A 26,918-nucleotide genomic window follows, 5' to 3' on the forward strand; every position below is an offset into this window, starting at 1 on the left:
AGAAAGTAAAAACCCTGCCACAGTTTGGCTTTAGGCCCTGATGCTAGCCTAGCTAGCTAGCTAATAGAATAAACGAGCGCCATGAGAGCTAGCTAGTTAGCGCCTGAAAGTAAAAACCCTGCCACATTTTTGGCTTTACCCCCCGATGCTAGCTAGCTAGCCACTATCTAGCTCCCTAGCAGGTAAACGAGCACCATGGGAGCCAGCTAGCTAGCACCTGGGGCTAAATCCAAACTGTGGCAGGGATTTTACTTTCTGGATCTGCCACCTCTGAATGTGAACAACAAAGATGGTAGATTCCGATAAATTATTTGTTGTTCTGGTTCATCACAACACATTTTGGCCTTCTAGCAATTTACTTGCTGGATTTTCCACCTCTGCTGCTCAATTTATATCACACAAATAAAATATTAATTGGAATAGTATGTTTAGACTAGTGGAGGTGCATACAACATATTTAAAAGAAAATGTTGACTTGACATTTATACTTTTGCAAACCACTAGAGGGAGCCCACAATGCGTATTTCCCCCTCCCCCCTCATTCCACATCTTTGTTTCTCTCTCTTTATCTTTGTTTTTCATCGTAAGTGAGGACTGCCAGGATACAAGCGACGGACCAGACGTGTGCCATCATGCTTAAAAAAAAAAAAAAGAAGAAGAAGAAAAAATCAATGCCATCTCTCTCTCTCTGGGACATGGAGAGCAGCCATGTCATCTCTCCATCATCATCGTCGTCGTCGTCGTCGTCGTGGTCTATCGGCCCAGCCGGGCGACGAGCGAGCCAGGCCCGATCTGTTCGTCTGTCGTCCAAGTCGTTGCACGTCCACCGAGAGCGGGGATGCTCCTACCGCTCTCTCTTCCTCTTACAGTTATTGACATTAGATTTGAGAGAAGAAGAAAAAAAAAACAAGAGGCATCACTTGACTTGTGAGGACGCTGACAAACCTTGTGAGATGCAAAAAAAAAAAAAAAAAAAAGGTTAAATCCGGTTCCGTTTCCGTGCTTTCCATCCTCACCGCTGGATCGGAGGCCTTCTTTCACTTCCGGTTAAAACAAATGATGTCAGAGAGAGAGAGGGACAAGAAAGAGAAACTAAACATCAATTAAAACACACACATAGATAATAAATAAGCTTCAAATGATAAATCTAACCAATGTCTTTGCTTTACATGATGATGAGCTCAGAGAGACTTTGTCACACTATGGGAAAGTCTTGTGAAGAATGAATATACAATATATATACATACACCTATATTACTATGATTGTTTAATGTGCATTTATTTATTATTTTTTTTGCTTTGCATTATTTTATTGCACTACAATAATCAGCACGTAATCGGTTTCCACTGCACTTGTAAAAGTCACATCCAAAAAACTAGAGGAGGATACTTACTGTCTGCTGTCTTATGTAAAACATAACGTTTTTTCTCTCTCTGCGTTTATTTTTATACCATATTTAAAGACACTTTTATTTACTTGTATGATTAAAGTCGGCCCTCTGTCTGATTTTGTGGCTCGTGTGTGGGTGTCCTCAGTCGTCCAGCTTGCAGGACGGCCTTTCAACCGCTAGAGGGGGGTAGCTCATTTCCCAAAGAAGTGAAATGATGATGGGAGGAAGATGGCATCTCAACACACACAGTGGAATGCTTGACGGGCTGTCATCAACATTAGAGCAATTATGTTTACTGGCTATTTTTTTTGGTATAATTATCACAGTATTACATTATCCAGTTTTTCTTCTTTATTTGCAGAATTGATTGACATGAATTAATTCATATATTTTTGGCTAGATCCTTTTTGTCCCCTCTTCTTGTTTTAAGGTTGTATTTTTTGGGGAGGGGGGTTGTTTACAATTTTTAGAGTGGGTCGTTGTTCCTCGTATCCCATTTAAAATCCTCGCTTTTTACCCCCCCCCCCCTTTTCCCAAATCATTAATTTTTTACTTTTTCGTTTGGTTCTTTTGCATTTTTTGTTTAAATTATACTTTTTCAATTGATCTTCATGTTTTTCTGAGCAATAGCCTATATATAGTATAATATATATATATTTTTTTTATTTTATTTACAATGCCCCCTTTTAATTTTTTCCAGTTTCCTGATTTGACTTTTTTCCATTAGTTTTTTCATTTATTTTTTATTTACATTTTCATTAATTATTCTTGAATTCTTTTTTTTTTTTAGCTGACAAACCTCTGCTTGCCACTTCAACTCACTTATCATTATTACCGTGAAAATGAGGGAACATGTGAATATTGTGTCTCAAAAATTTTAGGTTAAGCGCAACTGTGCTCCTAGTTAAAAAAAAAAAAAAAAAAGTTAGTCTGGAAACATTCTACATTGTAATTAGATTCCAACGCTGTATCAATATTTCATAAAGGTGACAGTCAATTTAGCATCCAAGCTCCTCATAATATCCTCCAGTGACGAAAGTCCAGATGTGATGAATCTTCGAAACTAACAAATTCAGATAAACGACTAAAGAGTGACTTAAGAAAGATTTGGGGGGGGGGGGGGGCTGTTGTTGTAATGAAAAGCTGTCATTTTTATAACCAAGAATCATAAACACACAGAAAAACAAAATAAGGAGTGAAGGCTGCTTGAATCCCACAAGGACCCGGGCCAATAGGAAAAAAGCCTCCCATTCTTGAGGAGGGAAGGGGCTGGTGGTATTTCAAAGTCCAAAGACTTTACAGTCAGCGGAACACTCTCACAGTCTCACTACGCACAAACGCACGCACACACTGAGAGCCGTCAGATGGTTTCACTGTAAGACCCGGAGTCGCTCGCTCGAACCTTCATCCAGGAGACATCATCACACCGGACCCAAGAGACCAAAACAATATGACCGATAACTTATCGTTTTCAAGACTTTGACTTTTGAAGAAGAGCAAGGGGAGGGGGGAAGTCAACTTCGGGGATACGTACCCACTTTGTTGCCATGGAAACCGGAGCCTGGCTGCGGACGCAAGGACCGCCGAAGGTGGAATGACCTGCCCAGACCGCATCCTCGACACGTTACTGCCACGCTGAGAGGTACGACTCGCTGTACACACGCTTTGGCACTTCAACGCATCACAGCAATCAAAAGATTCATTTAGAGCTGAAGTAATGGATCGATGGATTCATTCATTGATTAAGTTGTCAGCTTACACTCTAAAAAAACAGTTGGGTCAAAAGTAACCCAATTACGGATCAAAAAATGGGCCGATCCACTTTATGGGTCAATTTGACCCAACTTTCTGGGTGCTTTTGAATAAAAAGACCCAATTTTTTGATCCAAGTAAAGGATCTGATCAATATTTAGGAGTTGTTTTACACTAAAAGACCCATTTAATAAATATAAAATCACAAATAAATAAATAATAAATAATAATAATAAATAAAATAAATCACAAAATGAACGCCTCGGGTGAATTCCTCCTCACCGCATTGCCCCCCCTTTTGCACACCACTGGAATTAGACTCCCAAAAAAAAGCCAAAATGAAATTAATTATTACAGTTTCTTCAACTATTATTATATATGGAAAAATAAGTTTGCAGATTTCTGTATTTAGTTTTACAGATGACCTTACCATTTTTCCAAATTGTATATAAATTGAAGGCCAAAAGTGGGGAAAAGCCCGTTTGAAATTCAACATTGGAGCCGCTTCCACCGAGCAGGACGTGCCCCCTTGCTCCACAGCAGCGTGTAATCGGAGCATCTGTACTTATTGAGTAAGTCAATATGTGGGCTGGTTGACTCCCACCGGGGGCCCACCCAGAGTCCAAATCTCCAACTTGAAGGTTCCGCAAGGTGCTCTAGATAAAAGTGTCATGCAAAAATGACTGTGATTAGTGGCCGCAGATTGCCGGGAATTTGAGTTGTGAGTTTTGCCATGACAGAACATCTCGGTAAGATGAAGAGCGGTCAAAATCATCATCTGTGCAACACACACAATCCATAGGTTGGCCCAAATATTTTCTCCATTCTGTGTGCATACGCTTGGAGAGTTTTGCCTTCTGATCCGTCTTACCGCTGCGGTGACTGCACCGCCCTGTACAGTCGGCGCCGGCGTTACAAGAGGATTTAGCCAGCGCACTGACACATTACTGTACACTTTCTTTCGCCACACACAACAAGTCCTTTTAGCAAACGCTAAAGACTTTCAAACTGCAGCTTGATAGAAGCTTTGACACGTGAGGGAACGGGAGGCCGAAGTCTGAAGCCTGTTTCACTTAGCGACGTGAAATTTGCTCAGCATCTCTATCACGGATGGTTCCCAGGGCTGGACTGGCCCATCTGGCATTCCGGGCAGATGCCCGGTGGGCCGCTGTCTTTTGGGCCCCATGCAGTGCTTTTTAGTTATTATTATTTTAATATTATTATTATTTAATTATTATATTGCTTTATAATTATTATTATTATATTATTATTATTATACTCCATTTTTGCACCAAGATACTGGCCCATCATCAATCAGTGGCAGAACTACATATCAAAATGCCAGGGTTGATTTTTTTGTGCCAGTTTAGCCCTGGGTAGACCCACAAAAAAAAAAAAAAGTCTCAAGAAACCATAGCTCAAAAGACACAGGAGTCTGCCATTTTGGTTTAAAGCAGACATTTCCAACTAAGGGTCTTTCATAGATGAACTTGACCTACTTGTCCGCAGCTTGCACTGCAAAGGTCATTTGTCTTACTCAAGAACTCACTAAATTCTGCAGGTTTTCATTCTAGGTAAAAAAATGGTCTTGGTAGCACCCACAGGAATTATTTGGAAAGTTTAGCCCCCGAAGCCTGTTTGACTTGGCAACATGAAAGTTGATAGGCAGGTCTATAAAGGGTAGCCATACAAAAAAAAATAAATCTCAAGAGACCATATAGCTGAAGAGACACGGGTAGTGTGACATGTTGGTTTAAAGCAGACATTTCAGGGTCATTTTTGCCATTTCCAGGCATCCACGAAAAATTGGACCGATTACTTCCAAATTTGAAGCACTTGTTTCGGCAAAGTTAAATTGTGAAAAATTGTAGTTTTTGTCATTCAGTTCATTTCACAGCCACATCATCTTTTTGAGAAAAAAAAAAAAAATCAACCCTTCGAAAGCCTTAGACTGAGCCACATGAAATTTGGTGGGCAGGTCCAGCATGGGTAGCCCCACAAAAAAAGTCTCAAGAACCCAGAGCTGGAAAGACACAGGGAAAGAGACATTTTGGTTTAAAGCAGACATTTTAGGGTCATTTTTGCCATTTCCAGGCATCCACGAAAAATTGGACCGATTACTTCCAAATTTGAAACACAAAAAAATTGGAGGTTATTTATTGATTTATTTTGACAGTAGTCCTTTAAAGACAAACTTGTCCTAGAAAAAGTACAAAGATTGAACTGTGATTTTTTTTTGGGGGGCATTGCGGGTGGACCGAGTATGGCATTAAAATTGGATGGCTGATTATAAAACCTGAAAGTGAGAACGGCAGAAATGTATCGCAGGGATGTGATTTGACCAAAGTGAAATTATCTGAAAATTTAGCCGGGGGTCTGGGGGCCGCTGGCACCCAGCTAGGTCCAGGGCAGTGCCCTGGTGGGGGGACACGGGGGGCAAAGCCCCCCGGAGCTCATGGGTTTTCCGTGTTTTTAAGTACTTTCAATGCACTCACATGACAAAGAAATAGACAAAACAACAGCATAAATTGTCAATGTATATTGAACTATCCCATATAAAATGGCAGTTTTAGTCAACTCAAAATCAGTCACATTCAAAAACATTGGACGGCCTTTGCTTTTAAAAACTATCACTGAGAATATCATCATATCTAACTAATGTGATTACTAAGTTAACACATAAATAATGTTGAAGAGTTCAAATTTCATGAACAAATAATTGTATCATGACCAAATGAAAAGTAACTCATATTAGAGCATACCACAAATGTCTTTGTTATAGCAGAAGATGTTATCTGTCGGAGTCATGTGCATACACAATGAAGTACTAAAAAAAAATAAAAATAAAATAAATTAAAAAAAATCGGATTTTTTTTTTTTTGGTGGGGGAGATAAAAAAAAGCGGAATTCCGCGAATTAGCGGAAAAATTACATCCCTGGTATCGATGCAATAACTCTCAAAAAGGTCCAAAGGTTAAAGGTCAGTGTTGGCAAGTTCTTCCACATTAACTCATCCAAGCATCCATTTTCACGTTCCAAACTGTTCCTACAAAGCCAGAAAGACGGTCCAAAATATTCAAATCAATCCAAAAGACATTGATCGATTCATTAGCATAATCAATAAAATGACATTAAGTGGAATCTTATTGTGGAATAATTACGTTTGTGGCTTTTGGACCAAAGCCAACATAAAGCATCTTCGAAAGCGCTATGAAACGCCATTGAGTGAGTCGCCCCGTGTTGATTGAGCGCTGGAAAGCAAGAAGTATCTGCAATTGGCCGTCGCTCACTCGCAAAGCGTTCCATTTGGCTGCCGAGGCAAAGGCGTTTTCTTGCACTTAAGTCGCTACTTTACAGGGAAAAGCTCAATATCTGCGAGTCATTATCAAGATGGATTGTGGTGACAAACAGGCTGCCCAAACCGCCTGCAGCAACCTCCTGGCGATGCGAATGTTTGACACGGCGGAGCAGACCCAAACTCCTCCTCCTCCTCCTCCTCCTCCTCGGAAAAAAAACAAAACTATCCATCCATCCCAACTGTTAATGGGCCAACAGCCGAGTGAAGTTTGGGAAAATCCACAATCCAAAAACGCAGATAATGACACGCTTCCTTCTTGGTTTACGTGAAAGAAGAACATTGATTTGACGTGTGGTCACGCGTGCACGTGCGAGTTCAACGCAGCTCTCTTATTATTAAACACGCTTTGCAGAATGCGTTTGAGGCACTGCGATAATCGAGGCATCAGGTTCTGTTTGTTTTAGGTTTCCTTTGCAAAAAACTGAAATCTTATGTAAGATATCGTTTCTTAAATTGAACCAATTTTTTTTTTTTTTCATTTTTACATTCTGCTTTTTTTTTTAAGATACTGTAGCGAACTAAGTGTATTATGTGTTCGGCGTTGCCATTTCTGTAAAGCATTCTAATGTCCGACGGTGAGTAAACGCAACACGGGTCTCGCGGGAGGAAAGGGACGACGCGTTTGCTGAAGCAAAATAAAAAGGGTGACGTCCCGAACGACGTTTGCTGGCGGCGTTCTTTCGAGACGTTACAATACTCACTACTTCATTATCTTGTTTGATCAAGAAGATTTGGCATCGAATGCTAGCTAACAGCTAGTTTGAAGTACAGTGAGGCTTGAAACAAGCATTTCCCACATTTGAAGACGACTACTAACCAACAACAAAGGCCCTGAACTGGGGTTTCGTAAATTGAAGTTTCTGATTTTAAGATTTTGCATAATCTAGTAAATAAAGATAAATGGAAAAATACAAATATCAAAACAAACAAAAGTGCAATATAGCTCATTAGAAGTGCTTCGTTACGTTATGTTTAGTAATCTCATTTTTTATTTTTCCAGTACCAGCCCAGTGGACTGGTGGTAGGTTGTGGGTTCAATCCCTGTGAAAAAAAAACTGTTACCTCCCTGCTTGACACTCATTCTATATATTACAGTTTAAAACTCAAGTCAATATTATTTGTTTTTAAGTCTAAAAATACGATTTTCAACACCGCTGTGGATGATATGGGCCTAGTATATTTTTTTTAATCTTACAGGAAAATTTAAGTAAAATTTACTTGTTCTGTTGGTAGATAATTTTCTTACTTTGCTATATTTTTTTCCTCAAATTGTCTACTGTCCTTTTTGCAGCGTGACGCCGTCTTTTAAAATATCCTGCCCAGGCTTTGAAAGCAGCGCCATTAGCGTATCGTAAGTGCCGTCGTGGAAAATAAAATGCAGCAAAGCCTAATGGTTGTTCTCTCTCTGGTATTTGGTTCTGGTATTTGTAATTTCATTAGAGGCCTGAATTTTGGAAGCAAGGTCTGCCACACTTCAGTGAAGCATGTCCCCTGCCCACCCCCCCCCCCCCCCAAAAGTATTTTTGCGGTCGCGCTGCAGTCGCAGAGATGTTTACGTGGGCGATATTAGTCTCCAGCAGACGGAGAGGTCCGCTTCGCATGGCGTTTTCCACCACAGTCTCCTTCCGCCGGCGGGACCCTGGAATGATTAGTGCGAGCGTCAGACGCAGTGACGGAGTGGGGAATGTTGCGAAGGGGGGGGGGGGGGGGTTGATCTTTAAAAACTAAGTTGTGGGGAGAGACCCCAAACCTCGTCCCTACTGTCTCCTTACTCAGACCGCTAACCACCCCACCTCAGCAGTCCCCCCCCCCTTTCCAAAGCCTCAAATCCCTCAACCGAAGCCTCAGATTGTCCAACCGCAGGATTGATGAGGACAGCTTGTCAGGACTGGCACTATCAGGCCCGTTTTTTTTTTTTTTTTAGGCGTGGAGACAGGAAGCTCGGCTGCAGACTCTCGGGGTCATCTGTCATGTTTTGCAGGGTCGTTTCGATCATCCCATCAGTGACTTTTGGGGAGTTTGACTCACCACAGTTTTAGAGAGGGAGACGCAGTGGCTCAGTGGTTAGCGCTGGTGCATCGCGCAAAGAAGCTTCTGGGTTCTGGGATGTTCACAAAGAATCACTCCGACGTTTTTTCCCGCAGTCCAAAATACATTGTTGACGGAAAAGGTTGAGCACAAGCTGGATAACAGCTAAATGTGGATGGATGAGAGTCCGAAGTAGAATTTGCTATCCAGACGAGGACTCCATAATGCTACTTTATTTTATTTTTTAATTTTTTTTATTTTTCATAATGCTACTTTAGATTAATGAGAGCGTTTTACATGGAGGTAGATGGGAAAAGTGGTCAAAACAAGCATCGCAAGCTTTGAGTTGAGCTCCATCAGGATATTTGTTATGGAGGACTAAAACTGCCAAAATTAAAAATGAATAAATCACTAAATAGATAAAAGTGAAAATTAAAACAGTCCCCTCCCATTTGTTTGTTGGATTACAGGGAGTCCTTGGTTTGGCATAACGCGAACACAGTGAGTAAGGCCAGAATTACAGTAAATATTTGTATGAAAAAACTAGGGGTGTCAAAATTAGTGTGTTACTTTTGAGTTAATTGAAAGTTCTTTTAACGCCACCATTTTTTTTAAACGCGCAATTACTTGGAAAGCCTGTTAATATGAAAAGAAAAATGCACTGAGCTGTCACCAATGTCTTACAAATGCAATTATGCCATCTAGTGGCAGAGAAAATTTACCTCAACACAATTCAATCACACACGTTTTTTACAGTATATATTTTTAATCTTAAATTAATGTTATGAATATTATATTCTATTTTATGTTAACAAGAATATAAAAACATTTTATTGTACATTTAAAACTGATATAAAATTGTAACTATTGAAGTCGTGATTAAATCCTATTAAAAATTTTAATCGACTGACACCCCTAGAAAAAAAAACACTTCCAGGCCATAAACCAAATGACAAAAAAAAAAGTGTGGCGCTCTCCTATCCAGTTCATTGCTGGCTTGGAAAGCCTGTCCTGGGGGAATTCCAGTCACAACGCAGCAGACACGTCCACGTTAAAATTGAGCAGTAATAAATTTAATAATAAGGCGTATATATTTGTGGAGATTTGTGGGGTCAAAGAATTTCACAAGCTCTTAATATGAAAAGAAAAATTCTCTGAGCTGTCACCAATGTCTTACAAATGCAATTATGCCATCTAGTGGCAGAGAAATTACCTCAACACAAATCAATCACACTCGCTTTTTATAGTATGTCTTTTTAATCTTAACTTAATGTTATGAATATTAGATTATATTTTATGTTAACAAGAATATAAAAATGTTTTACATTTTATTGTACATTTAAAACTGATATAAAATTTGCAATTAATCTTGAGTTAATTATTGTGATTAATTCCTATTAAAAATTTGAATCGCTTGACACCCCTAGAAAAAAAACACTTCCAGGCCATAAACCAAATGGCAAAAAAAAAAAAAAAAAAGTGAGGCGCTCTCCTATCCAGTTCATTGCTGACCACAGCACAGAGATCTGAGAATTGGCTCACTTCCAAATGGACAGTGACTAAAAGAGGGTAGTTGAGGGAGCACTGACGCCGAAAGGAGCGGGAAACCAATGTTTTCAAGGTACCGGATGCGACTCTGAAATGAGGATTTTTTTCCTTTTAAATGCTGACCAATGTGCTCATCAGTTTTTGACAGATATCGGCTTCTCCGGCGGCGACGTAAGCGCAAATTCGTACACAAGTCAGAATGCGCCCTAGTCTGTCTGTCTGTCTATCACTAACTTACGCCAACACAGTCATATTTACATTAAAATCCAGCTATACATCCGTCTATACCCGACTACTGTTCTATAAAAGTACAACAGAGCTAGAACGACACACTTGTTCCAAACCTCAGAAGATCCTTACTAGAATTCATCGAAGCAGGTTGGACAACTCGCTGACACGGCCGCCGTGACATCGGGATCACTAGCATCACAAAAGGAGTCAAAACCCCCAAAGCGGATTACCATCAAGTAATTTGTTCCAGGGCAGGGTGAGTCGCAGGTCGCGTTCGCTGAGCAAAAAAAAAAGACGACTGGCTCAATAGAAGCGCACGATGGCCTTGAGGCGCTTTGGTTCTTTTCTTGGTCCTTTTCGGGAACATCTGCTCAAAAGATGCTTGAGTGATGGTCAAAAATGTGCTGGCGCGAAAACACTGACAGCGCGCACGCTGGCAGACGCGGGATCGATTTTCCCTTTTATGACGTGAGGGCGATACAGAAGACGATCGGAGAGATGGCGGGTCATTCGCAGTGCAGCTTTAAAACAATAGTCCATCAGCAAAGAGAACAAAACGAGGACTGGGTACTTGGTCTAGTCCTCGCCCCCCCCCCCCCCCCCCCTAATGGCATGCAGATGGGCCCCTCCGGTGCCGGGTTTACATATTTGCAGCACAGTTCATGACTAAAGTAAACATCGGCCCAATTATTTTACACGGCAACTGGACCAATAAAATCAACTTCCCCTTCTCATTATGCGTGTCGAAGTGCATCCTTTGATTGGGTGGCTTTGTTTCTTTTGGGGAGGGTTGCGTAACAGAGCGAAAAAGCAAATACAGGGAATCCCGACTATTCGTGCGAGATTAACTCTTTGACTGCCAAGAACGTTAAATAACGTTTAGTAAAATCCTATGGAGGAGTGCCAAAGACGTTAAAAGACGTTTTTTTCAAAACAGAGGTGAAACTAACCATTTTCTATTGTTAATTACTCAAAAACGGAATAAGGTAGAAACAAACTTTTTTTCTGATGAAGGATGACACTCCAATCTTTCATTTGGTAGTATGTGTGTTTCCATAGTCCAAACACATAATTTTCTGTGGACCTTGAAAGATCAGTCAAAATGCTTAAAATCGGCTGGCACCCACGGCATCCCTTTTCTGAAAACGTCTGGCAGTCAAAGAGTTAATATCAAGCCCTGCCGCAAATAGTGAAAAACCAAAAGAAATTGACAACGCCTACAGAAATCTTTAGAATTGCCTGTATTAACAATTTAAAAGATCCAAAACAGATCAAAACTCATCTTGCATTACTCTTAAAAATAAAAGCTTCTTAGTCGAGATGAATCACTTCTACGAACTTCCTTCACACCCGTTTCTGTACTATGGCATTATTTGCACTAGAATTCGCACATCCCCCCCCCCCCCCATATTTTGGCTGGTCCTGCGGCTTGTATTCATTTGTGACTTGTATGTCGTCGCTGCTATGTGAAAAACATGCGATAACAGATGTTTCCCGTTTTCGCCCTAACGCGCTCATTTGTCTCCGTCCCATCTAGAATGCTGTGGAGAATAACCGTCGCAGTCTTCCTGGCTGGGGCGCTCTGCATCACGGCCGAAAGCAAAAAGTCCCGGCCGCAGGGCTACATCCCGTCGCCGTTCAAGACCAAAGGGAACCTGTCCTCCGAGCGCCACCAGCGGCTCCTCCAACCCAAGCCCGAGGTGCTCTCGTCCAGTCGCGAGGCCCTGGTGGTGACCGAGCGCCGCTACCTGCGCAGGGACTGGTGCAAGACCCAACCGCTGCGGCAGACCATCAGCGAGGACGGCTGCCGGAGCCGCACGGTGGTCAACCGCTTCTGCTACGGCCAGTGCAACTCGTTCTACATCCCCCGCCACATGGGGCCCAGCGGCCCGGGACACAATCGAGGACAAGGAAGGAAAGGCCAAAATAAGGCGGCGCAGGAGCCCTTTCAGTCGTGCTCCTTCTGCAGGCCGCACCGCGTCACGCAGCTGACGGTGCAGCTGGATTGTCCCGACCTGCAACCCCCTTTCCGGCACCGCAAAGTGCAGAGGGTCAAACAGTGCCGCTGCATGTCTGTGGACGTGAGCGGCCACGGAAAGCTGTGAAGACCGTGGCCGGTCTCTTTGCTTGGAACTTCGGAGGGAAGAAACCAGGACTGAACTGGCACAAATAATCTGGCCCTGGCATTTTGATTTAGGCCCGCTGGTTCAGCCCGATTCCTGACCGCCCTTAGCTACCACGTAGCTCTACCACTGATGTTTATTGGTTCAGTTTGATCTCTATATTCTTAATTGTGGGCCGGTCTCTCAGGGTAAAATGGAGGAAAATAATCATTGAGTAGCACCGCATCGGCCCCAAAGGACACCGGCCCACCGGGCGTCTGCCATGTATGCCAGATGGCCAGTCCAGCCTTGGAAGACACTGATTCAGTCAAAGACTGAAGACATGTTCAAAGACTGGACCAGACATTTTCCTTTGCTGCCAGGGTAAGGGGTCCAAAATCGAAACAATATCCTGGACCCAAACTGTGAAAACTATCGGAGATGTTCAGGCCTACTACTTTTCGGAATCCTTCTGATTGACTTTGGTGTTCGAAGTGATGCACAATCGGTTGTCAAGCGGCAACACGATAAAGAATTTTGCCTGTTTGGACACACAAGTATACCACGAAAACAATAAGAAAAACAACAACAATGCTCAACATGTTCTCACAAGAATTTAGTAGGAAATCATACAAAAACTCAGACAGACTACAACTAAGGTGGGCATGCATCAATGACTTTATTTCCCGTTATTTGGTTTCAAGCATGAACACTGATGAGAAAATGTTTCAATGTCATTAAAAAAAAAAAAAAGCTTTTTCTAGGGATGGGCGAGTACCGACACCAGGTATCGGTACCGGGCCAATACCTGGCCTTACTTCAAAGTACTTGCTAGGGGGTGTGCCCTTTAAAAATAAATCGATTCTCATTTTGTACGATTCAAAATCGATTTGAAATGTGCCAAAATCGATTTTCTTTAAATTATTTTATACTGTCTTGCCCTTGTTTGTGTGTGCCTTTATTGTGAGCACTCTTCATGCTATACTCAATTTGGCCACTTAGGGGCAGTGTGGTTCCGCGTGTTCTGATACACTGTTAAGTTGTAGCCACTTTCGAGAGTAGAAGGAAAAAGTCCCGATCAGGTTATTCCAATAAAAGTTTTTATGCAGCGTAGGAAGAGCATATGTCGGTGAGTAATGTTAAGATGCTTCTCTGTTTACATTCCTGAAGCGTTTTGTATGAATAGCCGTTTGTTTGAGCGATAAAAGTGCCGCTAGTAGCGCGCTAATTAGCATTAGCGAGTCAGACTGGAGTAGATCATGACGATTCTTTGCACATCTATAAAATTAAGTAAAAAATATTGCTAATCAAATCATTTTGGATCAAAAAGCATTGTGAATTGAAAATCGATTCTGAATCGAATCGCAGACCCCAAAAAAAAGTGTTATCGAACATTCCTAGCTTTTTCCAAGAAATCCCCCAATAAAAATGTTCTATAGATTTCGTTTTTGTACAAAATCCTACTAAATTCAAGTGAGAACAGGCTGTACTGCTGCATGTGTATTTCAAGTGCAATGCAATATATAATACAATATAAACATGTTATGTATGTGTGCATATGTGAAAAAAAGTATATTAAATCTATTTCATATAAACTTTTTTTTTTCTTCTTCTTTGCATGGCCACTGACGAACAGGAACAGGAACAGCCCACTAAAATGTAAAATTCATGTAAATGATTTTATTCAATAAATACATCGTTTTCACGGTCAAAAGGTATTCCATCCAAAACATGTCACATGATCCTCTTGCTCCGTTAGCACATGATAGCAATATGAACCGCGTAAGAATTAAAACAACGCCAGCGATATTAGCTTGACGACGTCACATCACGTTCACTTTTAGGGGGATTCAGCAAAGCATGTGACTACCGGGATGTCATGAGATAAAAGTAAAGATGTCTTAGCCACGTTTCCTTTAAATAGAAATACTGAATTACAAATGATATGTCTGTAAAAATCCATGTTGTCCAGCACTCATTTGTCATCTGGTGTGTGATAAGGCACTCTGTCAGGGTGATCTACGTTGAAAAACTCTCTGCTTGTAAAATAGGCTGAGATATTGCACTGAAAGAAGAAAAAAAAAAATCCTCTCCATATGGCTTTTAAAATCCAACGCATGGATAGAGTGTTGCTACGAATTTGCAGTGAGCATTTTTTGGCATCTCCTCCCTAATCCCCAAGGCTTGCGTTTGTCTTTTGCAAGCAATAATTCAATAAGTGCTGCCAGAAACGAGCTGAGCGTTCCACTCTCCATACGCTTAAAACGGGCCAAGTCGCCATAAACAACAGTATTACATTTATTTCTAAAAACTAATACACAGGAGTAAAAAAGGTCTGATTGTACTTGCGCGGTAGCCTCGGCGATTAGCGTTCCGCGCTTTACATCTTCTGGCTCAGCTTCGCTTTCTGGGGAAGAGAAAGGAGATTTGTTTTTTTTCCCATGAGGCTACTAGAGAAAAAGCAGATTAGGCTCGCAGAAGAATAACCGTGACGCACGATTCCAGTTGCATGTTTGGGCGTGACCACGTAGGATGATTTCTCTTTGGCCTTTCTGAAAGACTCCTCCGCCATCTTCAGCCTAAAATATAGCAGACGCAAACGTTATTCTTGCAGCACGCTTTGGAATTTGTTGTTGGGTTGCGGTGCATTGTGCAATGTGATGTAGTTATAGGGTCACATTTAAAAATAAAAAATATATATTCTATTATTATAGGGCAAAATGACATACCATTTTTCTAGACAAAGTCATATTTTTATTTACCAGTTAAGTCTTAATTTTATGAGGGGGGGGGGGGGGATTCACAGTTAGAACTTTCCAACAATAATGTTGGCAAAAATACCAGAATAATTTGTATTATTATTATGAATATTATTATTATTACAAGAACAACAAATTATAGAATAAAACGTGTACTACATAGAATAGCTATATAAAAAGAAGTCCACTTAAATAGTCCAAATAAAAAGTTCTAGTTTTTTTAACCCTGTAATATTTTTTTGTAATGATTTTTGAAGAATAAATTGAAAATCTCCAAATCTTTTAGAGAATAAATAAATTATATTATGAAGATTATTTTTTTTTTTAAACATTTTTTTAAAAAGATTTAAAAAAAAAAAAGTGTTAATATTTCAAGAATTTAGTCAGACTTTCTTAAGAATAAACTTTACAAAAAAAAATATTCTGTTGGAATTTACTGGAATAGTGTTGTATAAGGGTCAATGAAAAATAAAGTCCTAATGTTAAGAGGAAAAGTTAGCATTATTTTTGAGAATATAGTAATCATGATCTCCCGTTTAACATTGCCAGAATAGAAAGTCTGTGACGATGTCTCCTGCTGGGCTTCCTACAGCTGTTTATGATATGGCTCAAATCAAAAGTCTTAAAAATTACGCACACACAATAACGGATGAGGTCAAGCAAACCAGTTCGGGACTAATAGAATGATTTGGGCTTTATGTGAAAAGCGGGCAAGAATCAATTGTCAGTGCCAGCTCTGTTGCTTTTGCACAACAATCCACCGTGAGGGAAGATTACAATCTTTAATTGTGCGACCACCACCACACAGCCAAAGCTGCATGATAGCTCGGGGGCAAAAGGTCAAAGAGTTCATGCTTTCAAATGTTTGTATTCTTTCCTGCTGCACAATGTGGCATGTGGCATAATGGACCAATTTGCTTTCTGTCGACATGCATTGTTATCAGTGTATCCCATCGTAGCACTGGAAGCCAAATGGATGCTGCGTGTGTTCTTTTCATTACAGGGTTGAAGACCCAGATTTGGGGTCATTTGGTGTCTTTTGCCTTTGCGAATCGGAATGACCACGATAGGATCGACAGAGTGCACGAGATCCACTTCAACTTGTTCAAGAGTCGAGAACGTTTGTTGAATTATCGTTGTCATAAAGGTCATAATATTTGAATCAAAATCTTTTTTTGTTCAGATCACACTATAACTTCATGGGCGTAGCTAACAGTTAGCTGTTAGCTTGCTTTAAAAACGGAATTTACCTCTTTATGGTTGAAGAAAAAATACTAAACAGACTGAACTAACTACCAAGTCAAATAAAACAAATAAGTAAGATACATTAGGTTTAGCATTTGTGTTAGTTTTAGTTGTTGACATTAGCATGCAATACTAATACTAAGATGGATCATAGTTTATCGTTTCGTTATATTTATATTTTTTTATATTTCTATTTCTTGGGATACTTCCTCAAGGCTACAACTTTTAATGATGCTGTGACAATTTTCTTTATCATCTACCTAGGTACTGTTCTATCTGGCTATTATGTAGCCGAGTAGCTAGCTAAACGACAAATACATATTAGCTAGCAATTTAGCTACATAAATAGCAAGATTTATGTAAGTGAGCCTAGTCTAAGTTAGCCAAGCTTAGTTTTTTTTTTTTTTTTAAAGTTAGCTAGCTAAAAGACAAATACATATTAGCTACTAGCAACAACAACAAAAATACTAAGCTAGGCTAACTTTGCAACATTTTCAATTTCAACTTTGCTAACTTGGCTTGATCTGGCTATTCATGTAGCTAGCGAACAAACAGTCTATTCATCTCTCTAGCTAATCCGGGGTCTGTGTAACTTACCGTTCCTTTAGCATCAGCTTGTTCTGCTTCTTCCACAGCTCTTTAAAATCCGTGGAAAACTCATGCCAAAGGCCGAAAAGAGTGTTGGGTGACGCCTCTTTTTCTCCCGATTTGGGTTTGACGGAGAAGGATGTGCTCAGCTCCAAGAAACTGAAGGAAGAGGAGAACAAAAAAGAAAACATGAACATCCAGGCAAAACTATTACAACATGAGATAAAACAACAATTCAGTTATTGCAAAAAGAATTGGCGGCGTCAAGCAAATATGCAGAATCCAGACGCTTATCTTGGAGTTTGATGCTTTTTTAGAAACAAAACAGTGAATTCAGAGAGTAAATTTGTACTTAAGACAGAACGAGCTGTAGTGTATCACAAACCTACACTAATGCAGTAGTAATTAATAAAATTAAAATTAATTAATTAGTAAATAAATAAATACATAAATCAGGGGTTTTAGAAAAAATCGATTCGGCAATATATCGCGATATTACAGCGCGCAATTCTCAAATAGATTTTTAAACATACATTTTTTATGGAAATATTCAACAAAACGTCTTACTTAAGGTTAGGATTCACACATTAAGCAAGGAAGAATGTTATATTAATGGAACATTAAACCTTAATATTTTAGTTCAGTGCTGTTCAAACATGAAAGACTGCAGAGTTAAATGCAGTGGCTCAGTTTAAAGCTTGAATTTTCAGATAAATACATTTTCATACAAATCTTACAGTGTACATGTACAAGTTTACTGATTAGTATTGTCAAAATTTGAGTAAAAAAATTAATTAAAAAAATCGCAATAATCAATTTATAGATTCGTATCGGGATTAATCGGTATTTAATCGAATCGTGATACGAATCGAATCGCCAGGTACAAGGCAATTCACACCCCTAAGATAAATAAATATCAGGAAAGGTCATGGGTCATCTGCACACCTCTGAATACCCTTCAGGTAATATTTTAATGACAAACAGTGAAAGTAACTTATCAGACCCCCTTCGAGAAGTGAACTGTGGGTACTATTAGGTAATTAAATCTGGCCCAAGATACTCAAATGACATAAAAACGTGTTTAGACCTCAGTCAATTGTCAATGGCTATAGATGGAGATGACAAAGTGCACTGCGTTAATGAAATGTGAACGTGATGCTGATATATGCAGCTGCCCCTTTGCTCCAATCGGAATTTCTCCCTAGGTAGACAAAGAAACCTTGACGGAAAAGTGGGAGGTGCCGCCGATCCATCAGAAGCGCCGGTGCCGCGGGATGACGCACGTCAAGGTGTTGAACGGCGAGGCGGCTTGCAGTGGATCAATACGGTGGACAGGTTGGGCTGTCTTTGTTTGGAGTGTGCTGTAGGAACGACGCATTCCTCGCCAGCCGTAACAGAAACCTGGAGCCAAGGCTGTCTCCTCTTGCTCCGCTTAGATAAACAACGCAGACACCGCGCAGGGGGGGCCTCCCGTCTACTGAGGCCCCCCGGAACGACGGCCTGCACCTTCGCTATAACCGAGGGAACCAGAAGCCCTAAATATTGACAAAGCGGCAAGATTATGTTCCTCTGTGAATACGGCGTTTTAAGGCTTTGTTGGATTGAACATCCCTTGTTGCCTTTACTTCCAAACTCACAAATCAGTGCTTTGACGCACAAGAGCAGGCCTTATGTAATCTGTGAAATGGAATAAGAGGAATCACCTACCGAAGAGAGGTGAAGAAGCTGCGGGAAAATCATGAAAGAAAGATCAAGGGCTTACGTCTTTTGAGTCTCTGCCAGTTGTTTCTCTTGCGATTCCAGCTCAGTTTTGGCTGAAAAAGAGAGAAAAGAAAAGACATTTTGTGGGAAAGTGAGAGCCGTGCAAGGAATGCGTGCAGGGATGAGATCAGCGGCAGGCGGACTTGTATGTACACGAGCGTTCCTGCCTGCCATCGTTAAACCAACAGTCGTCTTCGCGGTCGCTGGTGTGCCACCGAGCGGGTTCGAGCGGCGGCTCGCTTCGCTGTTGCACAACTGACAAATGATTCTTACCGAGTGCGGCACAAGTGCCTCTTTGTGCAGTTGCCTCCCCAATGGAGACGGATGGCTGTGTCGGTGCGAGAGGTGCGAGACGGAACAGGAGTGTGAGCAAATTAAGATTAGCACGTGACTGCGTCCATCAGCTCAGCAGTCCCGAACCAGGACCAGTTGGAGACCGAAGAAAATACATTTTGTTGATCCACGTTGGAATGGCCGGGTCATTCCAACATCTCTCTGTGACGTGCCGACCAAAACAAAATCACAACATGAACTGGACATTATAAACATTTTTAGCTAGTGTCAATAGTCAGGTTTCCGTCCAATTGCGTCAAAAATTTTAAGCGAATTTACTGAGAATGCACACAACGGACATTTGAGTTCTACCCGTTTCCATCCATTCCAATTTTTAACCAATTAATCACGCAAATTCCGTAATTAATCGCGATTAATCGCAATTTAATCGCATTTTTGTACTGCTATGTTCTACAGAGCTTTAAACAGATATATCAGTAAAATATTGGAATTGATGTAAAGTCATCAAATAGTAAGTATATTTAGTTTCCAAACTATTACGTTAGCTTTTTTTGATCCTTGAATACAATAATTTTCCTGTAAAATACAATGATCGAAACAGATCAGCTTAACAGGCATTTTGTATTCTTCTCAAAACTTCTCCAGCGCTGTAGAGGTAACTTTGTGCTTAGATGATTTGTCAAAGATGTACAACTAATCTTGAGTTAATTGAGTTAATTTTTTTTAATGCTTTAAAGAATTTAAATTAATGTGCAGAGTGAGAGCTTTCATTTCAACAACCCTAACTGCTGTACATTAAACCGGTCCCTGGTGTAAAAAAAAAAATAAAAAAATTCGGCACTGCTCAAAATTTCAAGCTGCTGTAATCTCAGCGGCCATCGGGGTCACTTGGAATGGCGGTGAAGTGTGACAGCCTGGCTCGGTGTAGGCTCGCTTATCTCATCTCTGATCCGGAGGCTGCCTGTTTTGTTTTCAAAAAGAATAAGAGCAACAGCGGATTCAATCCAGAGGTACGTTTTCCCCCTCGGTCCGTTTACCGTCGATGGTGCTGCCGAATAATTGTCTTCGCAGGACCCTCGCCGTCAATAAATGTATGCTAAAGCTGCATTAAACCGTCAATGATCAGGCATGTGCTAAAGTCACGTCTCCTCACGGGTTCTTTTTGCGAGGTAGACATGACAGCAGATAGAACAGATCATCTTTCCTGGCGCAAATATATGTTCAGCTCTTATCCCGAGAATATCTGGTTGCGATGTGTAATTGAAGCCAGAGCCGCATCTAAAGATCTCGGAGAAACCCACTGGGACCCGCGCAATTCCACGGCGCTAAATCACCCATCGGCCCGCAGTCCCATTCGTGACGGATGACAGCTCGTCAATATATTATGATCAATCTGTAAACAATATTCATGAGGCTTGATATCTGGAAGTTGCTTTGTTCCTTGAGAGAAGTAAGGAAGTAATAACACACATGGACATTAATGAGAGTTGTAACATCCGTCCGATATCAATTGGGTTCTCGATTTGATGGAACAATACTCTCCAAAAGTGAGCTAAAAATGGGAGCGTTGAAAGGCGATAATGAAAGTGACATTTGACCAGTTAAGAAAGATAAAATTTGATGCAGATTAGACTGCAGATTGAAGATTCAGGCTTTCCTACAGTGTTTTATTAGCCTGGCGGCTCACCAGCCTTTCCTTGCCCCTCCACCAGGCTTGGTTTACTTAGATACGAGACTAAAGTAACTTAATTATCCATAGGTGTGAATTGTAGTTCACGTGTCCTTGGCTGACGGACTATCCCGCCTCCAGAGGTGGCAAATCCAGGTCCAGAAAGTAAAAACCCTGCCACAGTTTGGCAATAGCCCCTTATGCTAGCTTCCTTGCATGTAATCGAGCACCCGGGTAGATAGCTATCTAGCACCTGGGGCTAAAGCCAAACTGTGGCAGGGTTTTTACTTTCTGGACCTGGATTTGCCACCTCTGTCTCTTAGTGAAAGTAAACTGTGAAGGTTCCTCCAGAGGTGGCAAATCCAGATCCAGAAAGTAAAAACCCTGCCACAGTTTGGCTTTAGCCCCTTATGCTAGCTCCCTAGCAAGTAACCGAGCACCCGGGGAGCTAGCTAGGGAGCTCGCTAGCTAGCACCTGGGGCTTAAACTTAAACTGTGTCAGGGTTTTTACCTTCTGGACCTGGATTTGCCACATCTGCCCACCTCTCAGACAAAGTTAACCGCGAAGGTTTATCCAGAGGTGGCAAATCCAGGTCCAAAAAGTAAAGAAAACCTGCCACAGTTTGGTCTTAGCCCCTTGTGCTAGCTCCATAGCAGGTAACCAAGCACCCGGGGAGTTAGCTAGCTAGCATCTGGGGCTAAAGCCAAACCGTGGCAGGGTTTTTACTTTCTGGACCTGGATTTGCCACCTCTGCCTCTCAACCAAAGTCAGCTGCAAAGGTTCCAACTCAAATGCGACCTAAATAAAGCCCAATCGAAACTGTCTGATGAAAAGCATGTATCTCTAAATTTGGTCATTTCATTATTTGCCAGAAAACAACCAGAACAATCTGCGTTCCAGCCATAACTAAACTGACAGCATAGAGATACAGTACATGCTTTTTTTTTTTTTATTGGACAGTGATCGTATTACAGTAAAGTAACAGTTTATTTTAGTAATAATACGGCGACCGAAACACAAAAAACATCTCACGATTGTTTATAGAAGAATCGGGGAGAATGGATGCAATCCCATCATCTGGTAATCTGGATGTCTATCAGAAACAGATTATCCGACAAGGCCCGATGACTGAGCATCAAAGAGCGGCGAGAGAGTTTGTGAAGCGAGCGGCAAAAACGGAGCGAGACCAAACAACGGATTTCCAACATGTCCGCTTCCACTGTTATTCTGTGGTTAGTTTCATGGTCAGAAAACAAACAAAGGCGGTTCTAAACTATGGAGCCAGAAACAGTTTAACCCCCGGGCCTTTTGGAGATTAGCGAGAAAACAAAAAAATATGACATTTGGCTCTTTTCTTGTTTTGTTTTGAGTTTGCTCCCCGCCCTCTCCTTTCTACCGCCACAGTGGCGGAACCCCAAGAAACCCGTCTGGAGCCATGCGAGTCAAACTTCCACGCTCGCAATGGTCTCTCAGAGGAAAAATCTTGTCATGTGAATCAAAGCGGGAGCTCCCATATTTCTCTCCGCAACCCAGAAAGAGAGCGAATGAGAGAGGTTCGGAGAGAAGCGAAGAAGGGGGTGGGGGGAGTAACAGAGGGCGCCAGGAGCTTTCATCTGCAGACTTCCTTTCAAAAAACGGACAGCGAGCTTTACCGCCGAGCCACATATGCTCCGCGTTATACGTCCTCATTTGAATACAAAAGCAGTCGGTGCGAAGCCTGTGGCATGTTTTCTTCACAGAGATTGGTCACAGTCAGTTAAATGTAGCCTGGGTCAAAGCCAACAGAAGGCAAGTACATTTATCGTTATGTAAAAACACACAGCAAACAATGTTGAACAATGTTTTGCTGCTGCTGCTGTATATATACTCAGTTGTGCAAAAAAAAATAAAATTCAAAAAGTTTTCCTAATTCTTTCAGCATTCCTATTTGTAAGACTGCAGTATGATGTCCAAAGGTGGCAAATCCAGATCCAGAAAGTAAAAACCCTGTTACAGTTTGGCTTCAGTTCCTGATGCTAGCTAGCTAGCTAGCTCCATAGCAGGTAAACGAGCACAATGGGAGCTAGCTAGGGAGCTAGCTAGCTAGCGCCCTAGCAGGTAAACGAGCACAATGGGAGCTAGCTAGGGAGCTAGCTAGCTAGCGCCTGGGGCTAAACTGCCAAACTGTGGCAGGGTTTTTACTTTCGGGACCTCTTTGCCACTTCCTGTTATGGCTGTCTCTACAAAGAAAATTTTACTCTAAAATGAGTCTATTTGGTCCCACTCTAAATAGAGTTAAATTTAATTAAATAAATGAATAAATAAAGTTACTCAAGGGTTTAGGGACTACAATCTACTCCCTGAATAAATAACAACTTTTGGAGGTGTGTCTGAATGCACTGGACCATGTAGAATGGACCCTCAAAAGCGCGGAACTTGAATTGGGACGCAGCTAATGAACAAGCTAATTCAATATTTCATATTTACACTTGACTTTTAAATCTTGTCAATGTGTCTATATATGCTTTTTTTGGCCAGGGGAAAATAGTTATAGCACTGGTTTCCGCTACGTGTCCATCTTGGGGACTTTTTTCAAGTATTAACTTTATAAGGATCTCCGTGTTGATCAGCTGATGAACTCTGGTGTCTCAGTTGATGTTTTTGGTTCACTTACACAGAACAAGTACACCGCATGCTCCAGTAAATATTTTCAGTTGGTTGTTTTTGTCAGGCTGACAACACAACACATCTGATGATGGCTTTGGAGTGACATGGGAGGGGTGAGGGAAAAAATCATATATATATAAAAAAACAAACAAATCTGTTTTCAGTTTTTGGACTTCTTCTCTAATCTTTGTTTGCTGAGTAAGATACTGGGTCAGTTGAGCATTTAATGAAGCAAAACCATGTGAGACCGAGGCGATGGAAAACCACTTTCAGTGTTGACATCTGAAATGTGACACCGAGTCTACAAGCTGCTTTTTTGGAAGATGGATTTTGCTGGTTATTTCATCCACATTATTCAAATGATTCTGTACGTTAGAAGTGCGAAACGGCATAAATTGAACTGCTTTCATACAAGGTTGTCAGCCGGGTAATGTAATTCTGAAGCATGGGCAGTGAAAGAGGAAGTGCGCATCAATTCATCATCATCATTTTAACAGCCCTTTTGGTAAACATCTCATTGCCAAGGTTTATTGGATTTAGATCGGTGCGGAGACAGACGCAGAAGAGTTCAACAAGTGACAGGCTTCTTTTCTGCTTTTTCAGTGTGCAATTGTAACTGCATCTTATTGAAGGGTTTCTAATATTTTGACCACTAATATTCTCATTAGGGTGGTAGTTACGCTGTGCATCCTGGTCGCCAACACAATTGCGGGTCACATTTCGAGGAGTGCTGTCTCTATCGAATATTTTTAGAATCGATTAATCTACCGGTTATTCAATAGATTAATCGATTTATCTACCGATTATTTAATAGATTAATCGGCTATTGGGATTCATTTTAATTTTGCATTGAAGTGTATTCCAAAAGCATTTTTTACCAGATTACTATTATGGTGAAAAAGAAAAAAAAAAGGGGGGGGGGGGGTTGAACTATGTTACCGGGTTGGTCATTTTCTTCTTAAGTAAAAAAACGATGTTTGAAATTGACTTATTTTGAATAAACACAGAAGATAATCTGTCTTCTTCAATTAATGACTCCAGAAAAAGTGACTCCAAATGATTACCCTATTAACTCATTCACTCGCTGCCATTTTCACTGAAGCAACCTCCTTCTTTCCTGGCTGTTTTACTGGATTTTCAGTGATTTTGCAAGGCACACAAAATATTGTGTTCTATTGCTATAAAAACATGGAACCTACCAAAAGAAAGATTCAAGTCTCTTCTTTAATTAGGAAAAAAAAGTATATTTGTATCAGTTTCCGTTTTGCAGCAATTAGCATTAGAATATTGCTAAATTTCATCATTATTCACAAACTTGTTGAAAACACTGGCAAAAGAGCTTGTTGCAACATGGCCCTGGCTGATCTCTTATACTCTGCTGCCACCTGCCACTACCATTGCTTTAAGCAACCTCTTCAGTTCAGAAGCTGCATCAAAGCCTTCTGTATTCTCTAGCATACAAAAACAAACGTATAAATACGTTTTTGGGACCATGGCAATATTTGAAATAGAACGTTTTTGGGAGCAAATGAGTTAAAATAGTTGTCAATTAATTAAACAATTGATTACTTGTAGATTAAACTATTAATTTTGACAGCTCTAATTTAGAGACAGACACTCATTCACACTCACAGCTATGGACAATTTAGAGTCATCGTTAAAGCGAATATGCATGTTCTTGAGAGAAAATAAAGCTGGAATATGTGCCGTATTCCGTACATTTGTTCTACTTTATGGCAAACTGTATGTGGATGTGACAAAGCGCGAATAACTCACCTTGGCTAACAAACGCATCCATCTTGTCCTTGAAGGGTTGCAGGTTGTCTTCTGAGGACAGCTTGCATACTTTTTCCATCTCTCTGGAGCACGCTGAAAGAAAAAGGATGCGAAGATACGCAGTGGCGGAGCACATGTCACCACAGGTTACAACTCTGGCTCTTTTTTTTTTTTTTTTGCAAGCGTAGACTTTATGACCCCGAATGCAGTGCAGGCAACGGAAAACAAATACATGCTAGAAAAGTCAGAGCCTCATCCAAGTTTTCACATAAAGTGAATACCAATGTCATAACTTGTGCATTCTTAGCACAAAAATATGCGATAACCTTGCTTTTACTCTAATACACTCCAACTTTTTAGTTTGAGGGCCACATACAGAAAAATGGCCACTTTAAAATTCTTTTTTTTTTAATGTACTTAACATGCTCAAATCAATCAATAAGCCATCAATCAATCAATCAGGCCAGAAATTGTCTATTGTTTATGTTTTCTAGTAGCAGCTGAAGCCGATCTTCACTTTCAGAACCTATACGAGCACAAACTGTAGTAAGATGACCATTTTTGAAACAGTTTCTTGAAGATCATTAACTCATTCACTCCCAGCCATTTTCACTGAAGCAATCCCCTTTACTCCTGGCTGTTTCATTGGATTTTAACTGATTTTGCAAGGCCCACAGAATGTTCTGTTCTATTGCTATAAAAACATGGAACCTACCAAAAGAAAGATTCGAGTCTCTTCTTTCATCCCCAAAAAAAAAGTAAATTTCTTTCTGTTTCCATTTTGTAGCAATTAGCATTAAAATATATCTAAGTTTCATGAGTATTCACAAATCGGTAGATCTCTTATACTCTGCTGCCACCTGCTGGCCGTTTTTGTAATAACTACCATTGCCTTAAGCCATTTCCTCAGGTCAGAAGCTGCATCAAAGCCTTCTGTATGCTCTAGCATAAAAAAACAAAACAAAATTATAAATACATTATGGGAGCATGGCAATATTAAAAATATGTTGTAAAATCGTATACGTTTCTGGGAAAAAAATAGTTAATGCGATTTGATTATAAATCAACACAGAGCAGAAAGTGGACAAAACTATTTTTGATTTTGAAGATAAATTGTCTACTATTTTAGCAGCGAATACTTTCATTTGTATCTTATAACCAGCCTTGCTGGCAGTGTCAAGTGTCATTTTTACTTCAAGCTGTGGGCCGCTGAAAAAAATGGATGGTGGCAAAAGGCCCCCGTGGCCGCAGGTTGGACATCCCACTGCTCATACAGATACCCAATGTAAACAAGACTGAAGAAGAGAAGAGGAGTGGACGTGGTCGTGTATGAAATTTAGAAACCATATGTCGCCTCCCCTCATGGGACCTAATGACTTCTACTCGTGTTCTCCGTGCTAGCAGAGGTCCTTTTAGCGCTTATCGGAACACCCCAGCCTCCCATTTGCAAAGTCGGCGTCTGTTAGAGAACTCAGCAGACGTTAGGTTATGAAGAGCGCCGTAGGTAGAGCAGGTGATGACGTTTTTATGTGCGGGAAGTTCGCGACAACGCCGTTCGGAGGGGGTAGCAGACAAGCCTATTCTCATAACCCCCTGCGAGCGATTAAATCTTCATGACTTACAAATTACGACATAAGTTTAAAAAAAAAAACTGTCTGGCAAAGCGTATCCCAAAAGTTGATTAGTTTAGCAGTAAAGGCGCATAAAACATCCTAGGGACCAAAACTTGTTTGGGGAACTGACGATCTCACACTTTAATATTTGCACAA

The 26,918-nt window shown here is 40.8% G+C and overlaps 3 protein-coding genes across 4 annotated transcripts in view; 2 read left to right on the top strand and 1 right to left on the bottom strand.

The window, feature by feature from the left end:
• The window catches only part of rgs7a (regulator of G protein signaling 7a), a 60,894-nt gene extending 59,387 nt beyond the window's left edge, over positions 1 to 1,507 (top strand). Inside the window, exon 18 of the mRNA XM_077581679.1 lies at positions 589 to 1,507. The gene's annotated coding sequence lies outside the window, so the exon portion shown is untranslated. The remainder of the gene's footprint in view (positions 1 to 588) is intronic.
• Positions 1,508 to 2,705: 1,198 nt separating this feature from the next.
• On the top strand, positions 2,706 to 13,999 carry LOC144061643 (gremlin-2-like). The gene is made up of 2 exons (XM_077582258.1): positions 2,706 to 3,033; positions 11,846 to 13,999. Exon 2 carries the CDS (start codon positions 11,847 to 11,849, stop codon positions 12,411 to 12,413), a length of 567 nt encoding a protein of 188 aa, XP_077438384.1. The 5' UTR covers positions 2,706 to 3,033; position 11,846; the 3' UTR covers positions 12,414 to 13,999.
• A 71-nt stretch (positions 14,000 to 14,070) lies between these two features.
• fmn2a (formin 2a) overlaps positions 14,071 to 26,918 on the bottom strand; it is a 44,024-nt gene continuing 31,176 nt past the window's right edge. The window contains exons 14-19 of one of the 2 annotated variants that reach the window (XM_077582257.1): positions 25,150 to 25,242; positions 18,765 to 18,816; positions 17,012 to 17,161; positions 14,908 to 14,989; positions 14,756 to 14,817; positions 14,071 to 14,475 (exon numbers count right to left, since the gene is read on the bottom strand). In XM_077582257.1, coding sequence (XP_077438383.1) covers positions 14,791 to 14,817; positions 14,908 to 14,989; positions 17,012 to 17,161; positions 18,765 to 18,816; positions 25,150 to 25,242 — 404 coding nt within the window. In that variant the 3' untranslated portion in view covers positions 14,071 to 14,475; positions 14,756 to 14,790. Of the gene's footprint in view, positions 14,818 to 14,907; positions 14,990 to 17,011; positions 17,162 to 18,764; positions 18,817 to 25,149; positions 25,243 to 26,918 lie in introns of both variants that reach the window. The other variant, XM_077582256.1, reaches the window with a different exon arrangement.

Source organism: Vanacampus margaritifer, chromosome 12 (genome assembly GCF_051991255.1).
Source record: "Vanacampus margaritifer isolate UIUO_Vmar chromosome 12, RoL_Vmar_1.0, whole genome shotgun sequence".
NCBI classification, from domain to species: domain Eukaryota; kingdom Metazoa; phylum Chordata; class Actinopteri; order Syngnathiformes; family Syngnathidae; genus Vanacampus; species Vanacampus margaritifer.